Raw genomic sequence first — 18,197 nt, forward strand, 5'->3', positions numbered from 1 at the left:
AAAGAAAAAAAAAAGATAATAATATGTATATATTTCAGTTTTGAATGTAAAAATTACAAACGAATTATTTATTAAAAATTTTTAAGATAATATATGCATATGAGCTTGAATTAAAAATTTTCTTGTTATAGGAAGCACTGACCATTCTTATTTGGATTTATTGCTAGGGAAAAAAAACAATATTAGTTCACAATATTCACTATTTGAATAAGTCGTAATATTTTACTTAATGGAACCTTCTTCTTAAATTGTTTTGTACAAAATTTGTCTTGCTTTCATTATTTTTGCACACTACAATAAAATACGTAGGGATTAGTGACACGTTATATAGCGTTCGTAATATATAGTATTATTCTTGCTGGAAGAATTCCCTCTCGAAAGAATACATGACGTCACATTATTTCATTTCCTGCCTAAAAATGTTTAAAAATCAAAATATAAACAAAAAACTATTTATAAAATATTTTAAGAGAAATAATGAGGAAATATTTATTTTATAATTTTTTATGAATTTTAAGATTTAAATATTATTTATTTATATTTTACTACAAAATGTTTGAATGTATTCGTTATTGTTTAAATATTATTAGTTATAATCGGCGTACGTTTCAAATTGTTTAAATAATTCTAAAATTATCGAAATTCTAAAATTATCGAAGACAAAAAAAGACAGTTTCGATATTTATAAAAATCAATTTATCGTTTGTTTTGATCGATATTACATGTAACCAACAATTTTAAGTTAAAATTAAAATGAATTTAATATTTCATTTATAATTTCAACCTAGAATGAAAAAGCAATAAACTGGAATATGACGAGAAAAAAAAAAGATTTTATCCTCCCTTACTCGGACACTATTGATCTACATAAATTCCAAAAAGAAATATTACAATCTATATAATTTATTACGTGAGATATCTGTTTTCAAGATTAAGGATGATAAAAATATTCGCTTGTTACATTTTTACACGACGTTGCATAAGCGCGTACATATATATATATATATATATATATACATGTATATAAAATATAATCGAGGGAGAAACGACTTAACCTATTTTTTCTTTCTCTATTAATCTATATAAATTGATCCACTGATCTATATTATTTCTTGGAAAATTTTTTTTTTCAATGTGTTTTTCAGACGACAAAAAAACCTCGCTCATTTTCTTTTACGTGCACATTCTTCTTGTACATGCACATAAATTTAGTGACGTACATTTATAAAAAATTGTATGTACTTCCTTTGTCTCTCAAGCACGAGTTTCTCCCATATCTATCTACGTGCATATAAACAAATTTTTGAAAGTTCCAATCTTTCAACTTCTGTAGATAATGATGTAGTTTCTTCTGTAAGAGAGCTGAATTTATTTTATCGATAACAGAGGGCGTTGGATATTTCTAATTATAGCGCTATCTAGGTATTTTTTCTTGCTTTAAACCAAATCGCCGCTCTTTTGTTTCCGGTTTCTGAAATTTCCTAAGAGAATTGAATTGTATGCTTTCTTTTGATTATTTCAGTTGTCTTTTACATAAGTTCATGAATTAATTTAAGATTTTATTTTATTACGTGTTTATTAAAAAAGAGAGTGTAAAGTGATAATATAATATTGTGATTACTTGAAAACCGACAAAATGGTAAGGAATATAGGTTAAGTAATAGTATTTCGTTTTGCAGCAGTATTGCCCGTTATAATTATTTTTATTTATATACTTTACTATTCTTATAAAATAGATGCTTTATTAACCAGGTTTTATTATTATACAAATGATATATGTGTGTGTATTTATATTTACGTATATATATATATATACATTTATATATTGTATTTTTATATTTTATAGTGTATATTAATCCATTGTATTTTTCAGACTATCGGCAAAAATAATAAAATGCTTCAGCACATTAATTATAGGGTCAGAATCATTCTTCAGGATTCGAGAACCTTTATAGGGACATTTAAGGCATTCGATAAGCATATGAATCTTATACTTGGAGATTGCGAAGAATTTCGCAAAATTAAGCCAAAGAATACAAAACAACCAGAAACAGAACAAAAGCGTGTTTTAGGCTTTGTACTTTTAAGAGGAGAAAATATTGTTTCTTTAACTGTAGAAGGTCCTCCACCTCCGGAGGAAGGATTGCCTAGAGTACCTATTCCAGGTGCTGCACCAGGTCCTGGTATTGGACGACCTGCTGGTCGTGGCATGCCTGCAAGTATTGCAGGAGTACCGGCAGGCTTACAAGGACCTGTTAGGGGCATTGGTGGTCCATCACAACAAATAATGACACCTGGTGGTAGAGGTCAAGTATCAGCACCACCACAAATGCATCCAGGTGGTCCTCCACGTATGCCTGTAAGTGGACCACCGCCTGGTATGATGGGACCACCACCAGGAATGATGGGTAAGATAATAGTTTAATTTAATTTATTCATCTTATGTTTGTTTAGAGACTTTCAAGAGAATAGAACGTACTATATATTTTATTATAGGAATGCCACCTGGAATGCCACCCATGGGGAGAGGCGGCCCACCAATGGGACCACCAGGAATGCGTGGTCCACCACCCGGTATGATGCGTGGAGGTCCGCCTCCACGTCCATATTAATAATGATACTTTGTACATTATTAACTGTATTTTTTGTCATCACTAGTAATAATAAAACCATCTTTTGTAATATATGTATGTATATGTACGTGTATGCTATGTTTACTGTGGTATTTGTAATCTTGTACAAATGATATAGTTTACTTAATAATTTTCTTAATTATTCCTAATATTACAGAATTAGTTAGTAAATTATTTTCAGATATAATATAAGGTACATATTCAAAGAATCTAACTTTTTCAGCATATTGATGTTATGATAATTGAGGATGGACATTCCAGAGTGCTACAATGTTTCAGGAAGGTAAAAAGATGTTTCAGGATGTATATCATCATCTTTTGTTACATTTTCTTATTTATAGTTTGCTTTATTTTTACGAAGTATTTTAATTTTTTTGTTATATATCATTTTTTTCAAATTTCATATTTACACTTTACACTATTTTTACAGCACTGCTGCTATAATTTTATGCATGGCATATGGCAGGTTCTTACAACCAAAATTTTATATAAGATGTACTATTAAGATCACACACACAAGAATGGTACTTCATCTGATACAATTATGTGAATATGAAATATATGATTACTTTTAAAAACCTGTGTATGTTCATGTGTGTTTTTAGATCATTTTGTATCCATTACAATTATATAAAATAATCACAACCAATTTGTTTTTATAATAATAATAATGATATAATAATAATAATAATAATAATAATAATAATAATAATAATAATTACACTAAGAAACTGATGTATATTAATGAACATTGAATATACTATATTATAAGATATAAATATTTTGATCCGTGCACTTGAGTGTCACTCTTTTGTATAAAAAAAAAGCTACTGCAATTCACAATAGTTTTGCATAATTACAATAATTTTGTTTACAATTATTTGCGCTTATTTCTTTTTGCTATAAAAAATCAGTCCAATTTTTTACTTGATCTTATTTTATAATTAGTTTGTTTTATGATTAATAATTTATTTGAATATTTAAAAAACAATGTGTGTATATATAAATATATATATATATATATATATATATATATATATATATACATATATATATATATATAGACACACACACACATATGTTCTAACAATTACTGGACTGAAAGTACGATATATATACATTACATTTTTTTAAGTATTAAAATATTTTACGAATTGAACATATATATATTCTTATATAAAATGTATGTTTTTGAAACTATAAATCATCATGAGCCTTTTTTTTATTATAGCATTGAAAAAATGTATTTTTTAGATTTTAATCTACTACTACGAATCACTCGGGTTTGTTTCATAAGTAACAGATATTGAATTATTTTTATCTTCTGGGATATGATCACCATTTTCAACCAGGCACTCAAAATTTTCTAAATTAATGTCAGTCGATTGGAATCCATTTTCAAATATATTGGTGTTGATTTCCATACCGCACATCGAATCTTCTCTCTGTAGATTATTTGAAGAATTATCTGAACACAAGATAACATGTATTTTTTTGAATCTAGTATAAATATTCTCCAAAAATATATAAAAATTTATTATAAAGTATAATTATAAATACAAGCAACTTATATAAAATAATTAAAGGTATATTACAATATGAATAAAAGAACAATTTTTTACAATAGCATATCAATGATTCTGAAATTTTGTTAAGGAAATAATAACGTAATGAATCATAATAAAAAAATTCATTCAATATTACAGCATACCTTGCATATCTGCAAATTGCTTATGATTTATACGGTCTTCTTCGTTACTTTTAAGTTTTGTAAGATCCATAGTATTTTCTACTTGGGAATGAATTTTTTTGCAGACTTCTATAGATTTTCTATCACAAAAAAAAAAAGAAATAAAAAAAAATAAAAAAAAAAAATAAAAAAAAAATTTGATCAACAAAAAATTATATAATGTATTCTGTATTTTTCTCAATTAATTACGATTTTATTCTTACCTACATACTGTTTCTTCTAATGTAGTAATCGAACTGTTAGGTTTCAAAGAAGATCCAGTATCTTTTAAATGCACTTCATTGCTATCTCCTTCCTGTAATAAGCGACTACTTATACTCTATATTGCAATTTTATTGAATAAATTCAGTATAGTGGAGAAATACTGGATTATTTATAACAACTATTATTATTTAATAAAAGGGAGAGGTGCTACGGTGCTGTATATACATAGTTTACTTTTGTTCCTGCAAAGGGCATATGAACAATGTCTTACGACAAGTTTTATGTAAATAGAATTTATATGGAAAAAGAAAACTATATTTTTAATGCAAAACATAAGAATAAATATCAAAATAATTTACCTTTATATTTGTTTTTATAGTATCTACATGCGTAGCTGTTAACATTGTTGACGCTTGACTGCCATTATCTAAATTAATAGAATTTGGCAAAATGTTAATAGTATTTGGATTCTGTTGGTTAGCAACGGATATTTTCTTTCCTCCCATTATTACTTTGCCTAATACTTCCTAGAAAATAATAAATTGTTAATTTTGTTATATAATTATTATAAAAGATATTAAAGATTTTATCAATAAGATAAAATACCTTGCCTGCATGAGACAACATTATGCCTTTGTTACTTCCTTTTTGTATTACTATTACATTAGTCTTAGTTGTTAATTTTGTATTAGGATGATTAGTTATATTTACAGTTTTATCAGAATTTAGTGTCACACACTGTAAAATAAGTATAAACATATATAGTATACATATATCAAATATATTTCGATATTCGCAATTATTTCGATAGATACCATTTTAGCAGTAGATTGATTGATTATCGCAACTGGCAGTTTTTTACATGCTAAAGTTGTTACAACAGATTTAACACTAGGTGGCCCAGGACCGCTTGATACCATAGTTCCAGGAGCTGCAAATCGTGGATAAGCTATAAAAAATTATATTGCTTAAAACAAAAAATAGCAAAATATACATATAATATTTTTAAATGTTGCAAATACATACTTGATATAGCAGATTTAATAGATGAAACAGTTTTTACATTAGATTGGACTGTCGAAGGTACATTTTTTACATAAGAACTGGAATTTATTACTTCAGGTTTTGAAGTTAGAGCTATAATATAAATATAAAATCATCATAAATATCATAAAAAAAAAATATATATATATATATACATATAAATAATTATCAAAAAACGACATATCACCTAATTGTACATCTTGATTTTTTAATTGTGTATCATTATTTCTGTGTGGTAAACTATCTAATGTTTCAGTATTCATCGATAATTTTGTATTATGCTTATTTTGTACTGTTGTTTTATCTTTGTTCTTGGTGGAATTAGTTGCACATGTTGTAACTTTGGTACTACAGTTCATAGTTGAATGAACTGATACCAAAGTATTTGTACTCTCTGACAGTACATCCTTAGAAGGTGCTATCATAATAAAAGATAAATAAATATTAAATAAAATATATGAAGGAAGATTATTTAATAAAGAAAAGAATTATTTTTATACCTATTCGACTAGATCCTGCACATGTCATAGATAAGGGGATAACAGTAACACCTTGATGTGATGTAATAGTTGTTTCACTTTGCTCCATATTAGTTTCAATCGATGTTTCATTCTCATTAGCATGGTTCAATGTCTCCAATGAATTAGAAGATAACACCAAGACCTAGGTAATTACATATGATATTTTATATCTATGTCAATGAATTAAGTTTAAATATGTAAATAATTGCAGATTGCTTGTAAAAAATTTAGATCAAAATTTATAAAATAAAAAACCTTATGTGGCGGTGAGAACGAGGAAAGATCTTGCTTGGTAGTGTTTACTTGCTGAATATCTTGGTATTTGATTTTTATAGGCCTTCTTTCTTGATCCATGTCAATATTTAGTACCTAGAAATAATATGATTTTCATTTTGTTATTGTCATTATAAATATAAGAAATATTTATAAAATATAATTATAAATCTAATAAATACCTTATTTGCTTCGTGTATTGACCTTTTTCTGCGGTTGATGGTTGCTTGAGCATTACATGATCCTGCTTCAATTGTTGATTTTTTTTCGATTTTGAAACATTTCTTGGATTCATCTAGTATATCTAATTTAAGATGAACATTTAGAGGTTAATAAGGTATTGAAAAAAATATACTCAAAAGTCACTCCAAATAATATTACACAGAAAAACTAACAACTGACCAGTTTTTTATGGTTGTATGCAATTACGACTTCTTTACAATTTTCATAACAAAAAGAAGTAGCATTATATTAAACAAAGGAAGGTCAACTTAATGGCTTCACCAAAATAAAATGGATAGAACAAAAATGTATCCATAACTACATCACCACCCCAAGATCATATAATCTTGAGATAAAAGATTTTCTATAAACTGTTAAACAAAAAAATTATTTGAGGTAGCAATTCTAAGTGGAGTAGGCTTCATATTAAATCTTTCATTAAAGATCTTTCATCAGTCCATTCAAAATAATAAATCACCTTTTTCTTTCTCCTTGTTTTCTTCGATCGGACAATTGTCATTAGCACGCGAAGTTGCAAGCGATAGACTGTTTGCTAACATTGTAAAAGCATTTCTTGCTTTCAATCTAGGTAAAAGTGGAGTTGAACGACGGCCTTCCATGATCCAGTCTATAGCAGTATTTGGTCCATTTAACCTGTTTTATATTAAATATATTATATATATTATATTACTAATATATGTATATATATACATATATATTAATATATATATGTATGTATGTGTATATATATATATATTATACACACACATACTACAAATTAGAATAAATAGATACATACTGCTCAGCTATCATCGTGAGTTTTTCATCATTAACAGCTCTACGTACTTCTGCACGATGCCTTTCATTAGAAATATGAAGAATTTTAGTAAGTTCTTGCAGCAATCTTTGTTTGTTACTAGTTAAAGGTCCTTGAGCACGCAAGACTGATACCATATTCCCATAAGCATCTAATTCTATATAATGAAAAATTTCATGGAATCATTATGTTCTTTTACTATTTAATACATTATAAATGCTAGAAATAATTCTATAATTCTTATCATTGAAATATATGAAATTCAATGCCATAATAATATTACTGATGTTAAATTAATGATGTGTAATTAATATGTAAGGTCAGATATAACATATAGTACATGTAGTAGAATACATGTATTATAGAGAAAAATTCTTCAAAAATAAAATTAAATTAAATTCTATCACATTAAATTCTATCATATTAACTTTATTAAGCCATTTAATGTTGAAGGTAAAGCAAAAAAAGAATGAGTTGAGGAAAAAATAAGGTAATAATGCATATTCATTGAAGGAAAAATTATGCAAAGATAAAATACACACAACGAGCTCTAATAATTATATTACTTATTAAAGAAATAGTTATTTTTATTGTAATCTTACCTAGATAGCGTAAACATTTTCTACACTCATCCCGTGTCATTTCACGTCGTACCGATCGCAAAACTCTGTTATCCATATTGCTGTAGTTTATATTACACTTTTTAAACAATTCAAATACATTTTCTACATTTTGTACTTCGCTGACAGAATCATTGAAGCTTTCACGTATTATTATTATCATTACACATAGAGATTTAGAATTTACGATACTAGGGATATATCATTTGAGTTTTCTTGAAGATTGGCAGTAAACCAATGTCACGACAATTTTTTAAGAAATATTCTTTCCTTATTTAAATATTATTAAGCGCGTTATCAAGCATAAAAATTAATTTATTGTAAACAATTTTAGAATTATATGCGAACATTATAGTACCATTAATTAATGTAAAAAAATAAGGTCAACAAATTTAGATACAAAGTTGGCGGCATTAAATTAGTTCAATATCTGACCTAAGAATTTACAGATGGCGCCATCATTGCTTTACGTTAAAATTTTACCCAGCATCACTTATAAATGCGTTTACAACGTCAATTTTTCGATAATATAATTTGAATAAATAAAAAAGAAATAATTACTTCATTTTATTTAATCAAACCTAAAAATGATTTCATAAAAATATATATATATATACATACAATTTTTAAACCAATTACAGAAAATATTTATTGAAATTATCATTATCGAAATTTAAAAAAAAAGAGAATAAAAAATAACGTAGAGAACAAGGAATCGTGAAAATCAAAAACCATTCATTCAATTAAAAAGGCGGGAATTTTAAATATTATATATGAAAAATATTACAAAATGATTTGTAAAATACAGAAGGTACAATAATTTAATTAAATAACATTAATAAATAACTATATATATACATATATATATATATATGATTGTATATATGTATATATACATATATATATATGTAGATTCGTAGAAGTTGAAATTAAATAAAAATATTTTTGTTTTAAATTAAATGGAAGAACAATATACATGAATATATGATATACAAAATTTGTGTCTATAAATTTTCTAACAAAAAATAATATATACATATATTCGTCCACATTCATAATATATAATATTAAGATTCCACTCTATGTTTTGTAGTCTATGGGGGTCTGTTGAACGATCGAATGTAGTGTGTCAGTTGTAGCGACGACTCCGCACGAAGTTTGTGTAGTTTAAAGGCACATATATATTATAACATAGGCGCACTCTTTCGTAATAAGCAAAAGTAGAATTACAAAAAAGAAAAAAAAAAAAAAAAGAAATAAATAAAAAAAGGCAAAATAAAAAATAAATAAATAAATAAAAAATTTTATTACATATTCCACATATTATATATATATATTACATATATATATATACATTATATATATACATATATATATATATATATATATACATATAACGCAGTCTTCGATAATGCCACGTTCATTTGTCCATTGGAAAAATGTCGTATTCTTATATATTGTACAATTATTCTCACGTAAGTTATCATTCCAATGAACTACATTTGTTTAATACATTTTAAGAAGCTCATTTTTTTTTATCATTTTTAACATTAAATATTATTAAATATCTTCATTATAAAGGATTTTTTGCATATATATAATATTTAATATAGAATATATTATATATAATATATATTATATATGTGTATATTTAATATATATATATATGTGTGTGTATATTATATATATATAAGTACATGCAAGGGATCTAATCATATTACATGAAGAAAAAAAAAATGAAAGAAATCAATTGAACACAAATATAATAAATAAGAGTATTCACAATAAAATTAAAAGAATGACACTATCATTATATTTATATTTATAATTTATCGAACTAATCTCTAAAAAAAAATTGCATGCTAATTGTTTGTGTTTTAAGATATCCGTTCATTAAATTTATTAAAAATTGATGTAATTCTGAAAAAAAAAAGAAGAAAAAAAGGAAAAAAAAAAATTGTTTCATGGATCGATGTAACCATGTCAATTATAAAAAATATTTCATTTTTGTTGGTAGTTAATATTTCTATCAATATAACACGGATAGAAATATTTATATGTTTACTGTTTCCACAGAGCATCTCAAATCTCTTTAATAATATCCAATATACGGTACGTAACACGCGCTTCCTGTGATCGATACGGTAACACCTCCCAGCAACAGGACATCACCGCAAGCCGTTATAAACGACCTAGACATTATTTTACGAAATGATTTTCTCTAATTTTCAAATCTATTCTACAATTAGGATTATCGTTTTACACTGACACTTATTTGAATTTTAAAAGAAAAAAAAAAGGAAAAAAGAAAAAAGAAAAAAAAATTTGTAAACATATAATAATAATAATAATTATAATAATAATATTAATAATAATAATAATACTAATAATACTAATAATAATAATAATAATAATAATAATAATAATAATAATAATACTAATAATAATAATAATAATAATAATAATAATAATAATAATAATAATAATAATAATTTAATTAAAAAAATTCATCCTAATTATGTCGAAACAACAAATCTATATGGTATATGCGTATCTATGAATTGAGATAATGATTAGGATAAAGGATAAACAAATAAATTATTATTGATAATAATAAATGTTTTCTTTTAGATGCAAGCTGTACGGTGGATGTGCAGCTAATTGCACCGCGATACGTTAAGTCTGGCAGTACGGCAACACTCTATTGTAATCATAGTATTCCAGAAGATCAATTATATAAGATAGAATTCTTGAAGGATGATGAAAAAATATTTCAATATATAAAAGAAAGAAATCCACCGTTCGTTATACCGGGGATCGACGGTGTATTTATGGAGGTGAGAGATAAGGGAAAAAAAAAAAAAAAAAAAGAAAGAAAAAAAAGAAAATTTAATTTTCTCTTGTTCATTCATAATTCTCGAATTAAATACGATATTTCCTTTAGTACTCGGAAAATGGCACGACAATCAAACTAAGGAACGTTAGTTTTTTGGTGTCCGGTACATATTATTGTGCAGCTTCTATGTCGACTCCTATTTATACAAAACCTTCCGATAATGTACAAATGAAAGTAATAGGTTAGTATAGTTTTCGTTTATCATATCATACATTTTTTTTGTTTAAGTATAAATAATAATAGAAAAAAAATTAACCTCTTATATGTAATAGTATACAGTATCGACGATACATTTATATATAATATATTTGTATATAATATATCAGTATATTTTCACAAAATATTAATAATATTTTATACCATTATGAAATATTAATAACATATTTATAATAGGTTAAACATACTAATATATATTATAGTATTAATAATATATTTTGTTAATAGTACCACAGACTGAGAATCCGAAGATTACATTTGGAAAGAACGTTTATATGGTCGGTGACAATTTAGAAGCAAACTGTTCGTCCTCAGCGGCGTCACCTGTTCCTCATTTAACTTGGTTTATAAATGGAAAAGAGGTATCAGCACACAAAACATGCATACACGTAAACACATGTATGTAGGTAAGCGTGGGTGCCCATGCATATTACATAAGCATAAGTACATATAATATATATATATATATATATATATATATATATATATATGTATGTATATATATATACGGAAACATATCACATATATATATATGATATAAATAAAGCAATAGTGTTTTCTCTTCTTATGCATGATTTGAAATATATACTTGAGAAAATTCATTGATGTAACAAACTACACATGCTATAGAGATTAAACACGATATTTTTCAACCTATCTATACATTTTATAATGTTATCTTCTATCGCTATTGGTAGAATTCAGGAATGTAAATCATCACAATTTATTTAAGACTCATAGTTCGCTCTAATCAAACTCGTATTTTTTCCTGCCTTAATTCTATCAATTTTTTTCTCACATAATACCGATATGTACACATTCAAATTATGTCAATGTGCAGATATTTTTTAAACCACAATGTCAGTGTTTATGGAAACTTAGTCATTGATATGCACATGGACAATTTTTATTGCTATTATTATTATTATTATTATTATTATTATTATTATTATTATTTTTATTATTATTATTATTATTATTATTATTATTATTATTATTATTCACGAGCGTTATATGTGTTAATCAGTGATATGCACGCGTACGTACGCGAATTAATATACACATTGAGATATTCATTTGATGTGTGTCTTTGCATGTATTTATTATATCTGTAAATGGGTGTTTTGTGTAGTTATAGTTATTGGAAAACGATCCCACTAGTGCAGTATTTTTCGATCGATATGGGTCATGTGCGGTTCTTGAGGTTTCATGGATCACAACTGGCTAAATGGAAGATGGGAGATGTCAATGTACACTGCAAACTTTTCATCGACCCTCGATTGACCTGTACTTTACAAGAGTATACCTTCTACTTTGAGGAGGATCGACATGGAAATCGTGAAAACACTGCACTAGTGAACTCTCCATTTTATGCTGATAGCACTGCAGGTATAAGCAGTTCCACTTGAGATTTACTTTATTGAAGAGGTGTTACATCCTGCAGACCATCCACGCTGTCTACGCCTAAGATTGGGTCTGAGTATGAAACAACTGGTATTAAAATTTTATGGCATGTAGTGAAAAATATTGTATTACAATTTTATAATACGTAGTGGAAAAATTTCTTTTTTCATTAATCTCTACTATATGTAGAATCATATTTAAATATTATCCTCCAAAATTTATTTTTTACATTGTGATTTCTTTCACGATTTCAGATTGACATAGTAATATCTTTTTCAAAAAAAAAAAAAAAAAAAAAAAAAAAAGTTAATTCAATTAGAAGATATTTCAATTCTTATCAAGTATAATTAAATAATATGTTATAAGGATCAAACAATAGATTTTGCATTGTCTACTTACTATAACACTTTACATATTACATTGTGATGGAATTTATTAAATGTTGACATATTGCATAATGCAATAAAGTTTATGCACCAGTATCATTTCACAATACCACGCATATCAAAAGGGTATGTCGATAATATTGCACTCTAATTAAATTACACAACATTTTTGACTTGTATCGTAGGAAAGAAATGAAAAATAAGAAAATTATTTATTTCTTTTTAGTTATCATTTATAAACATCACAGTCATAAGGAGGCATTCAACATGAATTAAAATATTGAATCAAATTTTTCTTCTCATACATTTCATCTAATACATCGAATATATATATATACCAAAATGGGAGAGTGTTTATAAAATAATTTCAAAGATTAAAGATGACAAAATGAGTGATCTATAAATACATGAATTTTTCTTAGGATATATAAACTACAAAACATGACTGAAATATTTATTTGTAATGTAATTCAATTTCATACACTCATTTGTATGTTAGCTTCGGAGACAATTTAAATACACTTATTTTCTGTGTTATATCACAGTCAGATTAACTGCACTTAGAAATACACTGTATGTGTTTTCTAGTTTTTAGATCTTGGGCGTAGTAAGTATTTTGCTTGCATTTGCAATTTGTTTAAGAATCCAGTGCATTCAGAATACAACGTTTTTACATCTAATATCACTTATGAATTAGAAATCAGATCACGCTTCGTTTAATCACGCTTTACACGTTCTTGTATAATATCATAGCATTGGCCATTGTGGATAAAGAGACCCTTGGAATATTTTGACCAGACACCTGTGTGTGCACTTCAAGACTGCACATATGCGAATCTTTTTCTTGGACTTATTTACATCACCTGTAGTGCAACTGTAGGAGTCAAATAGTTTTAAAGCACAATGTCTTGGGTTCCTTCATATTTTCCTTTTCTTCTAACACGGTCTGTCTAATGCAATAAGCACTACTATTAATGCACTTTATACACATTACAACAAGCATGTTGTTTTAAAAGGTACGGCACATTACTCAAAAAAACTTGTCAATATTTTTTTTTTTCCTAAAAGTAATAATCTTTGGTTTTTATCAACTAACAATGTATTTTGCATTAGGTGGATGTCACATTGGTACATCACTATCCTCATACTCCCCATAGTAAACATCTATTATCTGCAACTGCTAAATTAATGATAGAGGTATCTGCATTACATACTGGAGATAATGGACATTTGGATATCAGTTGTCATTCTACAATACCAGATTATCCTATGAATCATGAGGAGTATGCTGATGTTAGAAAGAAGACAGTATCAAGTAATTATTTACTACATATAGATAATTTTATTTTATTTCCATTGTATTTTTGTATTTCACTTTTATTTGATATGATACAAATTCTATATCTCTTATGTTCATTAATTCTTCATTATTTGTTACAGTTGAGATTAGACCTACATCTTTTGCAGTGAGGAGCATGCACGAATTAGCATTGGTGACAATATCGTGCATAATTTGTGCAAAGCGCACATTAATTTCTTAATACAAGTCAATTTATATTTAATAAAACTGTAAAAATAATATGCGTAAGTAAAACAAAAAAAAAAAAAAAAAAAAAAAAAAAAAAAAAGAAAAAAGAAAAAAAAAGAATATACGAACGAACAATCACGTTGTCTTCCTTGATTATACAGAAATGCAGGGTGCAATGATCGTATTATGTTGCGAAGCTATCATTCATAGACACGGTTTTCTCGTGCAGCTATTTTTTACTAATGCTTGAAATTTTATGAACTTCATAAGTGATTTGTCTCTATATAAACGTGTTTTTAGATTAGAAATATTAACTACTTTGTGTGTATAAGGCTAAACATACAATTGATGTTTCTACAGTCAATATTAAGGAGAACAGTACAGTGATCCACGCAAATAAAGATCCCGCAGAAAGCTAAACATTTGGAAAGATCAAAAAAGTAAAAAGAAAAAAAAAATAATAAAGATAAATAAAAAAAAAAAGGAAATATAATAGTAAATGTACTTCATTAAAGTAGAATGTATATAATGTTTATTAATGGAATGTTTTATTATCATTTATTTCCAAGGATGTGTTTATTTAGGAAATAATTCGAATATGTATACAAGAATTTATTAAGGATATAACAATTCTTAAGATTTGTGTTTCTTGCAGTAAAAGTATGGTGTTGTGTAAATGTTTTATTTAATAAACTATATATTATATTTGGATGAAAAGGATAAGTATCAAGAAAAATGTGCAAACATTTAGGAAATGACATCGTTTGATGTAATGAAATGGTGTTATATAAATTATTGAAAAATTCTATCAAGTAATTTAATACCTTATATTTTCCATTATCATAAAAAAGAAATCTCATAGATTATCCTGGTTTAGAACTTTAAAACTATTACAAATTAATCTAGATCGTTAATATGATATACATTTCCCCTTTTAGTAAATATTGAATAAAAATAATTTAAATCGTACTAATTTCAATTATGGAAAAAAACAGAAATAAATAATAAAAAGAAAGTTATTTAAATTATTTACTTTTTAAGTGAAGATAAATTTAAATGTCAATTTTCATCGATACATAAGGGAAATATTTGAATATTCCCGCTTACGTCAGTAGTGATACGAATATTTCCGAAGGTTTCCGATCGAAAACGAAACTATTTTTTTCTGCTACATTTAATGTAGAGCGCAGAATAGAGGCGGATCTGTAACAGGCAGCTTCTGTATATATATATATATATTGTGAGTGAGTATTCATATTGTTTAGAGATTGAAAAGTTTCTTTTGATAAATTTTTGCCTTTTTTTCGCTATTTTATACAATTTTGTTAAACGAAAATAGTAATAATCTAATTTAATGTATTATTTCATGTATAAAGTTAGTTGCACTAACGTTCTTTGTTATTTCGTTCTGACTCATATTGAGATATAAATGTAAATGTTTATTTTATCTTTAAGATTATTTTTTATATGTATATATATATACATATATCTATATATGCATATAAATTGACTTTGAGCGTTTAAACAATTTTACTTATATATTATTGATCTCGTTTTATAGTTCGTGAATCTTGTTGGATATAGACACACCTGTTGGATGTTCTGACACCTGTTCACAATCTTTTAAATTCTTAGGTAAGCATATAATTTCATGATATCCTTTTTTCCCCCGAAACATATGTGTTACATGTGATTTTAATTATGTATGTTAATTTATTTTAAAGTAAAATTAAATTATGCATATGTGTATATGTATGTGTGTATATTCGTTTATATGTTGCTATATTTATTTTATATGTAGTGATGTATTATCGAATTGACAATATTTCTTTTGGAAATATTTTTATTTAGATATTTATTTGTGGTACATGGATGATATGACAAATAAATGATTACATAGTAACAAAGGACATTTATAATTGTCATGCATGCTTCATACAGTCTTTTAACAGGTTAGTATTCTGTTGAAACTGCTTTTTGAAAAATGTTATTAATCATAAGAAAGTTATTTATCATAGATCATTACATCTATGTTATATTATTATCAAAGAATCAATAATTCTTATCGATTAAATGTAAACATATATATATATATATACGTTTTTTTGTTTTTCAGATATGGAGCAAACAGAACAACCTCGATCACCCGTGAATAAACCTGAAGAAGGTTTTACATTTCTACTTACAATTTTAGAATTGACAGGAATCGCTTTTATTATTTTAATGATAGTATGGATTACACAATTTAGAGGTGGATTTTCTTGGACATCTAATCCAAATCTTGAATTTAATTGGCATCCTTTATTAATGACTATTGGATTTGTATTTCTCTATGGCAATGGTATAAAAGTTGATTATATGAAAAACATATAAGTATACAACGATAGTACTCAAAAAATTATTCTTTTTTTAATTTTAGCTATGCTTATATATAGAACGCAGAGAAACGTTCGAAAGAGGCGACTAAAATTAATACACACTGGATTAATGTCGATTACTATTTTATTGACAATTATTGCATTGGTCGCTGTTTTTGACAGTCATAATTTAAAAAATCCGCCTACACCAAATATGTATACTTTACATAGCTGGATAGGATTATCATGTGTGATATTATTTTGCTTCCAAGTAAATGAACTTTTTATAAAAGTTATTTAGATTTATATATTTTAAATGATATGAATTTTTAAGATACATGTATATATTTATTTTTACGTACATACATTCGTATTCATTTTTAACGTACACTTTTCATACATGTTCATTTTTTCAACAGCTACTTGCAGGATGTATTACTTTTCTTTATCCCGGCTTACATGAATCGTTAAGGGCAACTTATATGCCAATACACGTTTACTTTGGTGTAGCAACTTTTATTGGAAGTATCGCAACTTGTTTAATTGGACTTAACGAAAAAGCAATCTTCTCTATAACGTTAGTTCATACTGATAATAATTAAATAAGTGTTTTAATATAATCAGAAAATGATATTACTTTTATATTTCAGTGATTATAAAGATTTTGCTTCTGAGGGAATCTTGGTAAACACTATTGGAATATTTTTAATTATTTTTGGAGCACTAGCGGTATATTTAGTATCGCAGGAACAATATAAGCGTCAACCTAGACCAGAGGATAATGTTCTGCTAACTAATAGGAACTAATTGACGAATGATGAAATATTGGCTTGAAAAATGATATTCTTGTCTATGTGCTTGCGCTTTTAGAAGCTATTGATAAGTTTTCATTGGTCTCAGATTTTTAATATATTTCTTTTTTGTCTAAAGTATTATCAATTTTATATTTAATATCTGTTCAAATTGTTATATTTTAATTATATATTTTTATTGTTGATTATTTTTAATCTTAAGAGTGATTCTTCTTGTAATTGAAATGGTGCTATTTTTAAATTAGTTTCATTTAGGAAGAAACGCTAAACAATAACAATATATATATATATATATACATAAATTTATTAAACATTGTATAATATATAATAATATAAGATATACAATGTTTCATAATCATGTTTATTTTAAATTAAGATTCATTGATATATATATTGTTAACTTATAAAATTTACGACTTTGAATATTATACATACACATATATGTGTATATATTTATATACAAGTCTCTTTCTTTTTATAATTTGTAATTACTTTTATATATATATACATATAT

General features: G+C 25.9%; 4 protein-coding genes and 1 long non-coding RNA gene across 11 annotated transcripts; 4 read left to right on the plus strand and 1 right to left on the minus strand.

Moving 5' to 3' along the window:
* The first annotated feature begins 1,436 nt into the window (after positions 1-1,436).
* On the plus strand, positions 1,437-3,296 carry SmB (small ribonucleoprotein particle protein SmB). 2 transcript variants are annotated; one of them, XM_085659655.1, is made up of 5 exons: positions 1,437-1,639; positions 1,874-2,408; positions 2,497-2,574; positions 2,857-2,916; positions 3,064-3,296. In XM_085659655.1, the coding sequence occupies exons 1-4, from the start codon at positions 1,637-1,639 to the stop codon at positions 2,862-2,864; spliced, it is 624 nt and encodes a 207-aa protein (XP_085515781.1). In that variant the 5' UTR covers positions 1,437-1,636; the 3' UTR covers positions 2,865-2,916; positions 3,064-3,296. The 2 variants fall into 2 exon arrangements, with proteins under 2 accessions (XP_085515781.1, XP_035731086.1); XM_035875193.2 differs by lacking the exons at positions 2,857-2,916; positions 3,064-3,296 and having other exon boundaries at positions 2,497-2,627.
* Positions 3,297-3,719: 423 nt separating this feature from the next.
* LOC118445531 (uncharacterized) lies at positions 3,720-8,257 on the minus strand. Of its 3 annotated transcripts, none has more exons than XM_035875177.2 (14): positions 8,067-8,257; positions 7,447-7,621; positions 7,126-7,301; positions 6,608-6,729; positions 6,408-6,521; positions 6,132-6,294; positions 5,819-6,049; positions 5,614-5,724; positions 5,403-5,518; positions 5,194-5,325; positions 4,947-5,114; positions 4,587-4,678; positions 4,345-4,463; positions 3,720-4,101 (listed from the first exon to the last, which is right to left on the minus strand). In XM_035875177.2, the coding sequence occupies exons 1-14, from the start codon at positions 8,245-8,247 to the stop codon at positions 3,902-3,904; spliced, it is 2,100 nt and encodes a 699-aa protein (XP_035731070.1). In that variant the 5' UTR covers positions 8,248-8,257; the 3' UTR covers positions 3,720-3,901. The 3 variants fall into 3 exon arrangements, with proteins under 3 accessions (XP_035731070.1, XP_035731069.1, XP_035731071.1); XM_035875176.2 differs by having other exon boundaries at positions 5,403-5,536; XM_035875178.2 differs by lacking the exon at positions 4,345-4,463 and having other exon boundaries at positions 3,963-4,101; positions 5,403-5,536.
* Positions 8,258-9,217: 960 nt separating this feature from the next.
* On the plus strand, positions 9,218-14,585 carry LOC118445470 (uncharacterized). Its single transcript, XM_035875006.2, has 6 exons — positions 9,218-9,559; positions 10,716-10,921; positions 11,029-11,161; positions 11,425-11,558; positions 14,100-14,301; positions 14,427-14,585. The coding sequence occupies exons 1-6, from the start codon at positions 9,496-9,498 to the stop codon at positions 14,525-14,527; spliced, it is 840 nt and encodes a 279-aa protein (XP_035730899.1). The 5' UTR covers positions 9,218-9,495; the 3' UTR covers positions 14,528-14,585.
* LOC146872722 (uncharacterized) lies at positions 12,333-14,093 on the plus strand. Of its 2 annotated transcripts, XR_014982675.1 has the most exons (4): positions 12,333-12,690; positions 12,855-13,112; positions 13,213-13,593; positions 13,740-14,093. It is a non-coding gene; the product is annotated as an uncharacterized LOC146872722 (long non-coding RNA). The 2 variants fall into 2 exon arrangements; XR_014982676.1 differs by lacking the exons at positions 12,855-13,112; positions 13,213-13,593.
* A 1,086-nt stretch (positions 14,586-15,671) lies between the features above and the next one.
* On the plus strand, positions 15,672-17,803 carry LOC118445471 (plasma membrane ascorbate-dependent reductase CYBRD1). Of its 3 annotated transcripts, XM_035875009.2 has the most exons (7): positions 15,683-15,754; positions 16,076-16,149; positions 16,366-16,466; positions 16,631-16,855; positions 16,934-17,142; positions 17,291-17,448; positions 17,522-17,803. In XM_035875009.2, exons 3-7 carry the CDS (start codon positions 16,439-16,441, stop codon positions 17,676-17,678), a joined length of 777 nt encoding a protein of 258 aa, XP_035730902.1. In that variant the 5' UTR covers positions 15,683-15,754; positions 16,076-16,149; positions 16,366-16,438; the 3' UTR covers positions 17,679-17,803. The 3 variants fall into 3 exon arrangements, with proteins under 3 accessions (XP_035730907.1, XP_035730902.1, XP_035730905.1); XM_035875014.2 differs by lacking the exon at positions 16,366-16,466 and having other exon boundaries at positions 15,672-15,754; XM_035875012.2 differs by lacking the exon at positions 16,366-16,466 and having other exon boundaries at positions 15,686-15,758.
* The last annotated feature ends 394 nt before the right edge of the window (positions 17,804-18,197 follow it).

This window comes from Vespa mandarinia, chromosome 10 (assembly GCF_050613455.1).
Source record: "Vespa mandarinia isolate Hongniang chromosome 10, ASM5061345v1, whole genome shotgun sequence".
NCBI classification, from domain to species: domain Eukaryota; kingdom Metazoa; phylum Arthropoda; class Insecta; order Hymenoptera; family Vespidae; genus Vespa; species Vespa mandarinia.

What these genes read in the sequence shown, in the direction of transcription:
- LOC118445470 (XM_035875006.2), top strand. Translation starts at nt 9,496, where the DNA reads ATGCCACGTTCATTTGTCCATTGGAAAAATGTCGTATTCTTATATATT. An exon ending in TATTGTACAATTATTCTCAC is followed by an intron (nt 9,560 to 10,715) that starts GTAAGTTATCAT and finishes GTTTTCTTTTAG; the next exon opens with ATGCAAGCTGTACGGTGGAT. An exon ending in TAGAAAGAAGACAGTATCAA is followed by an intron (nt 14,302 to 14,426) that starts GTAATTATTTAC and finishes TATTTGTTACAG; the next exon opens with TTGAGATTAGACCTACATCT.
- LOC118445531 (XM_035875176.2), bottom strand. Translation starts at nt 8,247, where the DNA reads ATGATAATAATAATACGTGAAAGCTTCAATGATTCTGTCAGCGAAGTA. An exon ending in CGTTCTCACCGCCACATAAG is followed by an intron (nt 6,295 to 6,407) that starts GTTTTTTATTTT and finishes GTAATTACCTAG; the next exon opens with GTCTTGGTGTTATCTTCTAA. An exon ending in TGCAGGATCTAGTCGAATAG is followed by an intron (nt 6,050 to 6,131) that starts GTATAAAAATAA and finishes TTATTATGATAG; the next exon opens with CACCTTCTAAGGATGTACTG.
- LOC118445471 (XM_035875009.2), top strand. Translation starts at nt 16,439, where the DNA reads ATGCATGCTTCATACAGTCTTTTAACAG. An exon ending in TTCATACAGTCTTTTAACAG is followed by an intron (nt 16,467 to 16,630) that starts GTTAGTATTCTG and finishes TTTGTTTTTCAG; the next exon opens with ATATGGAGCAAACAGAACAA. An exon ending in TGATATTATTTTGCTTCCAA is followed by an intron (nt 17,143 to 17,290) that starts GTAAATGAACTT and finishes TTTTTTCAACAG; the next exon opens with CTACTTGCAGGATGTATTAC.
- SmB (XM_035875193.2), top strand. An exon ending in ACCACCACCAGGAATGATGG is followed by an intron (nt 2,409 to 2,496) that starts GTAAGATAATAG and finishes ATTTTATTATAG; the next exon opens with GAATGCCACCTGGAATGCCA.